We start from the raw sequence: 13,568 nt of genomic DNA on the forward strand, positions 1-13,568 counted from the left end.
GGTTCAAAAGTGTATCCATATTCAATAAATTTTCTCATTTAATTATTGCTGCCATTAAAAAGCGTAATTTATTTACAACGCCATAAAGACTTACTAAAAACAAATCAAAATTATCGCAAAGTTTTTCCGCAATCACCGTTATATAACATTAAGCGTACATTTTCTTAAGCCACATATGTCACGTGTCTATTAAAAATCTACTAAGGTGGCGTGAATATCTCAATGGTACTTTGCTACAGCTTCAGTGTATTTGTATGTCAGTTCATTACAGCAAAATTTATACAATTTTTTTTTTTTTTTAATTTTTTTTCCTGACACTTTTATCAAGCAAAACTTTTGACCTGCAGTCATGTCAGGCTAATGTAAATTTTAAGTGTCATGAAAAATCAACAAAAACGTAGCCAAGAGAAAAAGTTACAATAGCAAGAGCAGCAGCTTTAGCATAAGAACAGACTAAATTAGAAACAAAACTCTGAAATGACTTCAAGTTTTAAGTACCGGCTTAAACAAAAATTTTAATGCGATTGCAAAAAATTACTTACGTGGTGCTAATGGTGTGAGCTGAAATAAAAATTTTATAAGCAACTTAAAATAACTTTAGCCTTTTATATACAAAAATACATATAATTAAAGAAAACACGCTTTTAAAGCAATTGGCACTAAAAAATTCAAAAAAATTGTTTGTTGATTTTTAAAAACCTGGTCCTGTTTTGGAGCGGTATACTTTTCTAGAAACCGGCACCGTTTTAAAACCAGGCAATTTTTTTTTGTAAACAAATACTTTTGTTAAACCTGTCTCCCTTATAAAACTCTGGTAATTTTTTTGATCCCAGTTATTATTCAGAGCTAGGTACTTTAAAGAATTGAGTTCTGAGAGGGAGCTTGAGTTCAGAACAGAGTACTTTTTTAGAAACCGAGTACTGTTTCAGAACAGGATACTTTTAAGAACGGATGCGGGCACTTTTTGAAAACCTTACAAATTTTTATAAACCGGGTATATTTCAGTATCCGGTAAATTTTGGAATCCCTGTTCTTACTTAGAATAGGGTATTTCATCGAATTCGACTCCCTTTTTAAAATTTTGTACTTTTTAGAACAGAGTACTTTTTCAGAACCGGTAAGTTTTTCCGATGTGCATTCTTTTTAAAAACCAATCTATATAAACCAGGTAGTTTTCTGGATCCGCGTACATTTTCGGAATCTGGTTTTTATTAAGAGTCGGGTATTTTTTGGATCGGATACTTTTTAAATACCTGGTACTTTTTATGATTTTGGCAATTTTTAAAAACCTGGTAACTTTTATGATTTTGGTACTTCTCAAAACCTGGTAATTTTTAAAAAATCTCGTAATTTTTAAAAACCTCGTACTTTTTAAATTCCGCTACTTTTTAAAAAACTGGTACTTTATAGAAACGTGTACCTCTTCGAATAAGGGGACCCTTAAAGAACAGAGTAGTTTTTCACAACCGAGTCTTTTCCACATCCGGGCACCTTTACGGATCCCGGTACTTATTTAAAACCGGGTACTTTTTTAGTATCGGGAGCTTTCGAACAAGCGGGTACTTTTTCGTATCCGTGTACTTCTTAGAAGCAGGTACATTTTTGAAACCATGTACGAACGCACTTACTAACAGTAATAAGCCACTATCACTTATTCCAAAAAGCATTATATACTTCTAAACAAGCATATAAGTGAAGTTTGTATGACCGTGTTAATAAGGAAAAATTCTCTAGTATTTTTACTTCCACAGATACACGTTTTGTGCTCGTGGCCTGCGCTTGCCAGGCAACAACATCAGTTATTATGATTGATAGAGCTGGCAAGTCTAGATGAAGTGAGTGGCATACATCCTACAACGTCTAGTATTTGCCAAGAGAACGGATTTAATTTTTAACATAGGTCCTGGTTTTTATAGGGTTTTTTAGTTTAGTCGTTGAGCAAACTTCTGCCAACACTATGGGCTCACTCAGTGTATGTGAGGCCCTCACGTACCGTGCAGTTCAACATAACCTAACCTTTGTTGCACAGAAAAATAGTAGTAATGCAATCCTAGGAGAGAAAAAGGTTTTTAATATAATTTCTGGTACAGAACATTTTGAACTCCCTACATGTTTTTATACTCAGCTGAACAGAGCTCACAGAGCATATAACCTTATTCGCATAACGGTAAACCGTAACGGCATAAACTAATCGAGACAGATATAGACTTATATATATCAAACTTATCTGGGCGAAAAAAGAAATTTATTTAGCCATGCCCGTCCCTCCGTACATCCGTCTATCCGTCCGTCCATAAACAAGATAACTTCAGTAAGTTTTGAGGTATCTTGATGAAATTTGGTATGTAGATTCCTGGGCACTCATCTCAGATCTCTATTTAAAATGAACGAAATTGGACTATAACCACGCCCACCTTCGCGATATCGAAAATTTCGAAAACGGAAAAAGTGGGATAATTCATTACCAAAGACGGACAAAGCGATAAATCTTGGTAGGTGGGTTGACCTTATGACGCAGAATAGAAAATTAGTAAAATTTTGGACAATGGCCGTGGCACCACCCACTTTTAAAAGAGAGACACTTAAAAGTTTTCCAAGCTGTAATTTGGCAATCGTTGAAGATATCATGATGAAATTTGGCACGAAAATCAATCCTATATTGAATTTTTTCAGTATACAAGTAAATTTTGTCCACATGCAACTCCAGTAATGATATGGTGCAACAAAATACAAAAATAAAAGTAATTTTCAAAATGGGCGTGGCTCTGCCCTTTTTCATTTAATTTGTCTAGCATACTTTTAATGCCATAAATCGAAAAAAAATTTGCCAATCCTTCTAAAATTTTTTAAGGACAAAGCTTCTATGACGATAACAGTTTTCTGTGAAAATTGGCGAAATCGGTTGAAGCCACGCCCAGTTTTTATACACAATTGACCGTCTGACCTTCCGTTCGGCCGTTAACACGATAACTTGAGCAAAAATATATATCTTTACTAAACTTAGTTCACGTACTTATCTGAACTCACTATCGAAAATTTTGAAAAATGAAGAAATGCCACAATTCTATACCTAATACGAAAAAAGGGATTAAACGTAATGACTGGATTGGTTTATTGACGCCTTCAAGTATACAACTAAGGGCCACTCCCTTCCAAATCCTTCATTAATACCTTTAATTTGATACCCGTACCGTACAAACACATTCTACAGTCACCCCTGTTCCAACTTTATGGTGATATCGCGAAAAGGCATCCACCTATACAACTAAGGCCCATTCCCTTTTAAAATACACCTTAGCGCCTTTCATTTGATGTCGATATCGTACAAACAAATTGTAGAGTCACCCCTGGTTCACCTTTATGGCGATATCTCGAAAAGGCGTCCACCTATAGAACTAAGGCCCACTCCCTTTTAAATAATCATTAACACCTTTAATTTGATACCCATATCGTACAAACACATTCTAGAGTCACCCCTGGTCCACCTTTACCACCCTTACCACCGGAAATGACGTCCACCTATAGATATATGGCCCAATCCCTTTTAAAATACTCTTTAATACTTTCCATTTGATACCAATTTCATAAAAACGCATTCCAGGGTTACCCTAGGTTCATTTTCCCATATAGTTATTTTCCCTTATTTTGTCTCCAAAGTTCTCAGCTGAGTATGAAATGTTCGGTTACACCCGAACTTAGCCTTCCTTACTTGTTTTTCTTCTTCGTTTAGTATGAAGTCAAATGATACAAAAAAAGAGGGACAAACGGAAATAAAGAAAAAAATTTTATTGCCAAAATTTTTATACTGAATTTTCCAAACGAAGATGGGCAGCCGTTTGATAAACTTTGGGCCAAAGTCTGACCGAATTTTTGACCTTTGTTCGGAATATTGACTTATCTTAAAATACGATGAATACCCCAAAAATAAATACTTCAACAAACTCCGTAAAAAACTTTTATGTTATTTATTATGGTGTGCACCTAACGATATCGATTTCAGCTGAAAACGAATATACACCCATTTATAGATATGTGTGTTGAACAAGAAATGAAATAAGTCAGGAATTTTTATTGCATTCTGGGAACTAGGTAACAATATCATCACACAAATATACATTTCAATAAAAATTTGTACATATATTAATGTGTGAAAAATTTGCAGCAATTGAATTGAATTAATAAAGAATACACGCAACTTAAGGTTATTGCATTCATGGAATTTTCAGTAATAAAAAAGAATAAAATTACAGTGAAAATATTTGTATTTTATTAATATTTGTGCACAAAAGTAAATTGATAAATTTGCATATAGGATGACTTTTATTAATACAGAACCGACAAAAAAACAAATACACATATGTAGGTTTTACATCCTGATATAACTACTTTAGTATGTGTGGGTTTATCTGAATGCAAATTATAAAGGAAAATTTTACTAATAAACTCTAAATACAAAAATTTATCCCTGTCTATGGAGAGAAACCGTAAAATTCTTTGTTAATGATAACTGAAAGCTTAACTCTCTAGAACGAAAATCGACACTGATTATGGCACAACGCCGAAACCGGATTCTCTCAAAACTAAATATGACAAGGGATGACGAAAAATCGTACCAATATACATCATTTATCCACCCTCTCGAAAATCAACAAAACAAAATAAGTTGAAATCATATTTACTATTCCAATATACAAATATTTTAACAATATTGTCTCTCATTAACCAAAAACACCTTAAGAACCAAGTTAAAAACAAGACCGTTATACCATTCAAATATGAAAACTTATCATCGAAAGCAAAATATGTCAAAAGCTCAATAAATGCATAAAATGATTAATCAAAATTGAGAGACACAACGAATAGATTTTTGTTGTTATTTTATTCATATTTTTCGTTTCTCTAATCGAGAGCATGATTTGGTCCTAGGATTGGGCTGATATATAAAAAATCAAACGTGTGATCGTTAATCAAAACTATAACTAGCCAATGAAAAAAGCATTAATCATTTCGAAAATTATCACGTTTATTCGACAAAATCTTAGTTTGAGCCAATCAATTTTTGAAAATCTTTGGAGCTTCCTTTAAAAATGTGTAAAAATTTGCATTACTTTCGCATATGAATGCAAATTTTCCTTTTGATTAATCAATACATTTTTTTATTCGAGTACACATTCCTATAAGAAATATATCTTGCTCAGTTGAATTTAATAAGAAATCAATTGACTAATTCAAAATTTTATTAATCTGTACTTTGACGAACTAATTAATTTTCAAAACCATAATGACCGTTATCTCCTCAAACAAAAAATGTTTATAGGTCTTGATAACTGGTTTATTTTTGTTTGACTTTGCTGCTACTAGCCAGCAAATACAAGATTTTATTACTTGCAGATACAAAAATAAAAGAAGAAAATCAAATAATATTATTTAATTAATCATATATGTTACTCAATTTTTTTTGATTAGATATATATTAATCATTGGTTTGAATTATTTCATAAATTAGGGAGTTTTATCCCAATCAATTAGTTCTAAAATATATAAAATCGATGCTCGGTTTCTGGAACTGATTAGATTTGGAGAGTATTTAAATGATTTATATTATTTACATTTTTCGATACAACAACTGCATTTATGTGATTAGGAAAAAAGCTCAGTTGGTCTTTTTATTTGATGTTAGACTAACAAAAATATTTGTCAAGAATTTATACTTTTTCATGATCAATAAAAAGGGATTTAAGTAGTCCTTATTTTGATTGGTAAAACCTTAGTTGAGGATTTGCATAGTCAAGAGTTTTATAATCAAACTTTAATTAGTTAAGTCGTGATAAATCAGCTCTCTAAATAATTGATATATTTATATTTAGTGAATTAGTCACTACAACTTGATTAGTCGACATTTTCCAGCAACTTATTAATAGAAAATTCTTGTATAAAAATGAGCAAGAAAAAGGTTTTAAATTAAATGAAACAAAATATTCCCTAAACACTAATTAGCTCAACAGTTCAGCACTCTATTTTCCCACCATATTCGGAGCGCCTCTTCAAAGGCGTGCTTTGAAAGTCTCATTTTCCAGAACTTCGAAGCGCTCTTCATTTGGTTGGCTGGGATGCTTCACCATACATTTCGAAGCACTGACGCATATATATAAGTATCTAAGTATGTATGGTAATTGAATGCATATTTGCTTTTTAAATACATGAAGTACTTAGTCGAGTCAATCGGCTAATTTCATGCAATTATAAGCATTTTCTGCTAACAAATTTTAATCACAGCACACACACATTCATGCATATGTACATAGTTGCAAACAAATACATATTTTATTATAAATATAATACATAGCTATATGGTGCATGATAATTAAACAAAAACTGAAAGAGAAAATATGGAAAATGTGTACCATATTCGCTTACCATGCAATGGAGTATGCAATGCGCCTGTTTATAGGCAATGAAATTTTATTTTGTTGCACGCAAATTCACAGAATTTTTTTTGTATAGCATTATTTTGTATTGTTAGGGGTTTTATACTTTATTAAATACTTGTGGAAATTTTTAATTATAAATTAGAAAGTTATATGCACATATTTTTATTTTACGTAAATAATTAATCAAAAAATGTAGCTTTCACATAGTACAATATATCACATTTGTTTAAAAATTTTGCATGTGCCCTTATGTATGTATATAATACGTTCGTATACAAAAGTAGTTCTTTCCCTAAAACTTTATTTTATGCATAATATCGTCGCACGCTTGCCAGAAGCATGAATGTGCCAAAACTAAAATGTTGGGAAATCGAGTTTCAAAGTTTATTGCTCTCTCAAAATTAGAAGAATTAGTTTCTAGGGTAAAAATATACTTATATATTATACTCACACTATGCTCTTTTAACTGAGATAATTGTTCTGCTCGCATCCCTTCTATTATCAGAGATTTAGCAAATTCATTTTTCTGGCACAACAACAATTTAAAAAGCTGATATATTTTTTGTTAACACATCTATACAAAAAAATTAAAAGTAGTCGGATCATGTTAATCTGCTCATGCTTTCTATGCATTTTGATGCGCTTAATCCGAATAAGCTATAAGAATTGGCCCAACTGGTCATGGTATGGCCTCAACCTCAAAAGACGTAAAAAAATCACTACAAATTGATTTTTAAATAACGTTAGGGCCAAGCCAATACCCGCTAGCCCAATTCCGTTGGCGGATTGGGATTAGGAGCATCACAGTACTTGGGAAAACATCCGCGGCTTTGACTTATCGAAAGTATGTATGTAAATGAAAATAGTTACACATTCAATTCAATTTCATATAGACTAATGTGTTTTTATTTAAGATATTATTTCAAACATAGAACTAGTTCTTATTCTCTTCAGAATCAGAATCTTCTGAAATGTTTGGTTCGGGAAAAGCGTTGTCCTCAAGATTTTTATAAAAAGGATGATATTATTTTGGTATAACCAGTTTTTCACAAAATTTTTCCAAGTATTTTAGTTTTGATTCGGGAAGAGGCAACGGCTTCGAATAAACCGGTTTTCCTTCATTTAGACAACAATTTTTTTTAGGATATTGAACTATTAAAAATTCTTCATCGGTGTAATTTTTTTTGAAGAATACAAGCACGTATACCCGAACGATAGAACATACGAATATGTGCTGTTCTTATTTTTTTTTCAAAAATTGTAAAAATTGTTTAGCCATATCAACGAATGTGTCATACAATATGCCATAGGAAGATAAGCTTCCTAAGGAGATTGAATTATCAGTATTTTTTGGCTAAGTGCCTTTACGTAAACTTACCAAACCACACACCATAAGCACCATAACTATTTGAGAAACACTGCATTGTCTCATAAATTAGCTGGCGCTTAATAGCGACTTATAGATTGCTTCGGCTGTTATATAGCTAGTTACGGCACACATAACTGCCCTCGCGGTAATAGCGGTTCAGTTTACCCCCCCCCCCCCCTGTATATTTCTTCGCTCACTTCAGTTGCCGATAGGTATACTTTCTGCGCTGTAGTTCTTGTATCCATTCGGAGAACAAGCCCTAGCCAGTGAAACCTTGCTCTTACTGGCGAGACTTTACTTATAACAAAGTGACGCCAGAAGGTAATGCCCAATTAGTACGTCTTCTCTCTTGAGATATATGAGCGACTTTGTGAGTCTACCGACGCGACGTTAAGTTTTAACATGATAATAGAAATTTTGCGGCGTTCCTTGATGCATGGATCATTTCTAACTCCTATCTTTTTTGATTCCTCTCAAATGTATTAAGTTAGGTTAAGGAAGAAAAATCTGTTTGGAAGTATTTTACCAGGTCTGAAGCCAAATTGGTAAGATTAGTCTGTTGTCTTTGGGTTTCACTTTTTCTCACTATCCGCTTAATATAACCTTATATATATACGTTACTAGTCAAGCTATGTCCAAAAATTGGCACAGTTTTGGGAATCACGTATACTTAAATTCCACCCTACAGATCTTGTGACACAGTTTTTCTGAGGATGTGATACATGCTCTTTGTACCATCTCTTTGCCTCGGCGTTTGAACTGCTTGAACGGTATTACAACGTTTTACAGAGCTTTGTAGTTTTAGGCCAGTACCTATGTTGTTATTCTCACTTTGTCATTTTCGGATGACAAAACTTACTGTAGTGAAAACACAAATAACAGTGACAATTTTTATCAAAGTTTTTTAATTTTCGTCAAATACAGGTCGCAAAGCTTTATTTTTATTTGGAATAAAATTTGAAATACCGTTCAGAAAAAATTTTTTTTTTAAATCAATGTGAATTAGTGGACGCAAATTGATTGGGCTACGAAATTTTCGAAACATTTTCTAAAATTTTGGAATTTTTTCGAAAAGATTTTTTAAATTAAACTTCATAGTTTTATTTATAAAATTTATGAGAACTTTTGCCTGAACTGTCGAAAATAAAATAACAAGAGTTTAGTTGACGAAATCTTATGAAAAATACTGATATTTTAGTGTTCGTTGCCGTATATAGCATCACGATAGTTTGGAAACCAAGTTTTCTTTATATCTAGCAAATGGAGAAAACGCTTTCTTCACATATTTATAATTAATAAACATTTCATCAAAGAATATAGTAAATTTTTTCATTCTAATGTTTACATCTATATCTATGAAATATTTTCTTCGTTTTTTTTTTTTAAATATTTTTGGTTCTTTTAAAAAAGAAAATTTCATTTAGTATTTAGTTTCGTAAGTGTTTTCATCTGCCTCCAGTATTAAAAGGAATTTTTGGCAATTTATTTTTAAATCAAAACATAAATTGCCACATTTGCTTCTATTGTCACGCTGCTTAAAAACTAACACTCACACATACATATGTATGTATTTGCATAAAAACGGCTTCATATTTACATAATCGCTTACATACATATAATTATAGCTAACAAACTGCATTATATCTAGCGAACTTATCAACTGAAAATAAATCGCCTGTAGATCTCTACCAATTTCATATCTCATTTGTAAATATGTACGTTACTAAACTTTTTGTTTGTGAGAATACCTTTTTTTTTTTGTTTACAGCAACTTTTTCCAGTTGCGTTATTGTCTTACAAAAACATACATAAGTACAGTACTGTCTTTTTGGTTTACTTATATATTTTGTTTTATTTTTAAGTTCTTTTTGCACTCACCAACATTACGAATTATACTAATTGCATAAAATCTATTTTATACTTTTCTTCCCTTCAATCGCCTATAAATAACTTGAATTCAAAATACATTTTGTGTGCTTATAACACAAATACAATGAATTTACAAAAAAATTTCATAAATAATAAAAATTATTATCAACGATATCATCATCACCACCGCTAATGCAAACAGGGCTCCGATTTGCCCATCTATATATGGTATGAAAGTTATCCGGAACACATCGAAGAGGGTTACAAGGGTCGTGTGTCACGCGTCTCACAGGACTCACCGTTCGGTTCGGCTTCCCTCAATTTGACCAACATCAAGGAGTCGGATCAAGGCTGGTATGAGTGTAAAGTGGTATTTTTAAATCGTGATCCAAAGCAGCATAAGAACGGTACATGGTTCCATTTAGACGTACATGCACCGCCACGTTTTAGTGTTACACCAGAAGATATTATATATGTTAATTTAGGTAAGTATTAAACAAATGTAACTTATACATATATAAATAATATATAATAACAAATGAAGCTAGTTATTTAAAAGCTATTTTCAAATAAGCACGCTGTTCTACCAACAGCCAACCAATTACATGCAAACATATTTGTACCCACCTGAAAAGACGTGCGCCTATGCGTATACGTAACATTTTTATTAAATTTTTGGTATGAAGGTATTATAAGCGCATTAAAATTTTTATCCAATATGTATATAAAATCTCATATCGGGGTAGGGATACTCTAAGAGATCCATAAATTTTTATGAATTTTTCATGAAAATCAAGTCATAAATGAGACTCGTAATAATTGAAGATATTGGAAGCGTCCGTTGGTATAGCCCGAAATATGGACGCGGATACTCCTAGAATGTATTTTTAAAGCGAGAGGTGTAGAATAAGGCACTTTTCAGTGAAAACTCAACGCAGGCTTTTCTTATTCCTACGTTAGCTGGTTGGCCAGTAGGCGGTGCTGTGGTTGAGATATTGTTAGAGGTCGTATTAACCCTACATTTGGAACATTTCAACAGCAGAGGACGAATTAATTTGAATAGAAATGTACTCAAAATTTAAAGTTAAATTCCAAATATTTTAGAAATCTCTTTAATTGTCCGGACTGGTTAATTTTTCGTACTAAAGCACGAATAAAATTTTTAATTTTTTCATTTTATAAGTAGGAAGTATTGGGCTTCTCAAAACTCCCTTAGCCTGGGGGTTACCTCATTCACAAATGGCGGTGTTTGTGTGCATGTTTAGTTAGTGCTCTACAGATTCCGTCTTAATAACATCAATTCTTCTACGTTATAGACTTTTTGAATAGAATATTTCTATGTCTTGAAAACTCCCATCTGTCTTGCTGCTAACAGACCTTGGAGCAGAATGTGGGGAATTAAGACAAGGGCCATAAGATGCCACTGGAGGTGAACAATAAGGAACCAAACAGGTTTTAAGGAAATTCTCGGGTCGACGAGTATTCAACATCCCTTTTGGTGCGAATATTTTCGTAATTGATTTTCTTCGCTCTTGATCAATATTTATTGACTGGACAATATTATCAATTTTTAATTATTGTTGTATGCATGACTGTGGAGATCTAGCCATAGATTTTTGTCAGCGTAGTTATGTATAATTTTTTGGAAGGAGGTGGGTTCTATTGTGGACCTCTGCATGTAATGGACTTACAACTTTGGTTACTACCTTAAGCACATGGGGTCACCGTCTGTCTGTTGGTGTTACACATGTGGTTTATCCTTTCGAACTACGCAGTCAACATATTGCTAATTTTAGATGTCCTGAACTCTTTCCATTCCTGATATTATCGGAAATACACAGTGCGCTTTGGTTTTTGATTTATCGTCTTCTTCTAGCTATCTTTTTTTTTTTTTGTTTTTTTTTTTCTCGGACGTTGTAGCCCGATGAAATCACCTAAGATGTGCTGTAAATAATGCTGCGAAATATGGAGTGTTTAGTCCCTGGGTAACAACCCACATCAGAGTGGATTTACTCTTATGACTTGCAGATTCTGCTGTGGTGCAACCGTCACCGTATGCAGATTATTTCTTTCGCTTGTATGAATGTGACTCTTTTTTGGACTAAGAGGTAGTGGCATATTTATGTAAATATATCCCGACATCGTTCGTCGCCCGAGTGCGGCTCTGAAAAATTATACAGTTTAAAAAAACTAGCCGGTTCTTAAAAAATGATCTGCCTCTAAAAAGTGCCTGGTTGTTCAGTAGTGCAAAGCTACCCGGTTCTTAAAATTATCCTGTTCATATAAACCGGATTTAAAAAAAGTACTCGACTCTATATAAGGATCCGGTTTTGAAAAACTACCTCCAAAAAGTACCCGGTTTAAATTTTCCGGTTCCAAAGACGAACCCGGTTTTATGAAAATACCCAGCTCTGGAAAAGTACCCAGTCCCCAAAAACGAGTTAGTTTAAAGGAAGTGTCTGGTTCTTATATGTAGCCAGTTTAAAAGATGACCGAATTTTTAAGAATTCCTTGGCTCTAACAAAAGTAACTAGTTCTGAAAAAGTACTCAGTTCTGAAAAAGTCCCCATTTCTAAAAAGCATCCATGTCAAGGGGGTGCCCTGTACAGTAACCGGTTCTAAATACTTTACGCTTCTAAAACAGTAGCCGCTTCAAAAAATCAAGGTTTTAACTAGCACTCGCTTCTGAAAAATTACCCGGTTAGAAAACAGGTTCTAGAAAACCAAGTTCCAAAAATGGACCTTGTTCTAAAAACTTTCCGCTCCTAAAAAAGTAGCCAGTTCAAAAAGTATAAAGCTTAAATAGCACTCGCCTCACTCTGTCATAAAAAATTTCCCGGTTCTAATAGAGTATCTGGACAGGCAGAATTCTTTTGAATCCTCGCGAAACGCAAAACTAAAAGCTCTCTTTTGTTTTATATACACAAGTTTGCTCTTCCAGCGACATGACTGCCGAACGAATATACATATTTAGCACTTAAATCCAAATCAAGTTTCAACCAAAAGATAATCTTCAAAAAAAGTGTACGCTCACAAAATACACAGTAGCTAAGGTTATTATCTACATTTAATTTTCTTACGTAAGTAAATGACGGAAAATTTTTCAAGCCACAGTTTATGTGCATAAAACCCATATTAATATTGTTTACTTTGTAAACCTAAATATACCGCAAAGTATGCTCATTAATATTTTTGCCTCTCAATTTTGAAAACGGTGTAATAGTTCCCATAGCAACACATACATTTTATTCAAACAAGTGAAATAAACAGGCAAGTTGGGCAAACATATCAGAACAAACCAATGCACACGCCTGTAGAAATGTGTAAAACTCATTCGTTTCGATTTGTCATTGTCAGCCTTGAAGTAGCAAAAAAAATTAAAAATTTACCACAAGTGGATAGCTTGTGGCTTAAGATGGAAAGTTATGTCATGCATATATTGGCATGACAAGTATGCAGAAATAAAAAATCAAGCAGAAAAATAAAAAGTAATAAAGAAGAAAAACATAAACTGAAAACAACATAACTGGAAAAGAGTAGGTTAGGTTATGATGAACTGGCCGGTCTATGAGGACCTCACATAGACTGATTGAGTCCGTAGTGTTGCCAGAAGTATTTTTTAATGACCAAACTGAAAAACAGTATCAAAAACCAGGACCTATGTTATAAAATAAATCCGTCCTCTTGGCAAATACTAGAAGCTTCCCAGGACTTAAGCCACTTGCTGCTTCTAGATCTGACAGCCGTATCACTCCTAATAGCTGGAGTCTTAACCTGTCAAGTACATGGCACGAGCACAGAACGTGCTCCATCGTTTCCTCCTCCAAACCGCACTTCCTACATCTGCTATCACTCACCAAGCCTAATTTAAAGCATGTGACGCCAGAAAGCAGTGTCCA

General features: G+C 33.2%; 1 protein-coding gene across 30 annotated transcripts in view; it reads left to right on the forward strand.

The window, feature by feature from the left end:
- Positions 1 to 13,568, forward strand: part of tutl (turtle) — a 426,131-nt gene that overhangs the window by 239,103 nt on the left and 173,460 nt on the right. For all 30 annotated transcript variants that reach the window (XM_067767671.1, XM_067767669.1, XM_067767687.1 and 27 more), the window contains exon 5: positions 9,872 to 10,154. In XM_067767671.1, the coding sequence (XP_067623772.1) occupies positions 9,872 to 10,154 (283 nt within the window). The remainder of the gene's footprint in view (positions 1 to 9,871; positions 10,155 to 13,568) is intronic.

The sequence above is a fragment of the Eurosta solidaginis genome, chromosome 2 (genome assembly GCF_040869045.1).
Source record: "Eurosta solidaginis isolate ZX-2024a chromosome 2, ASM4086904v1, whole genome shotgun sequence".
Taxonomy (NCBI): domain Eukaryota; kingdom Metazoa; phylum Arthropoda; class Insecta; order Diptera; family Tephritidae; genus Eurosta; species Eurosta solidaginis.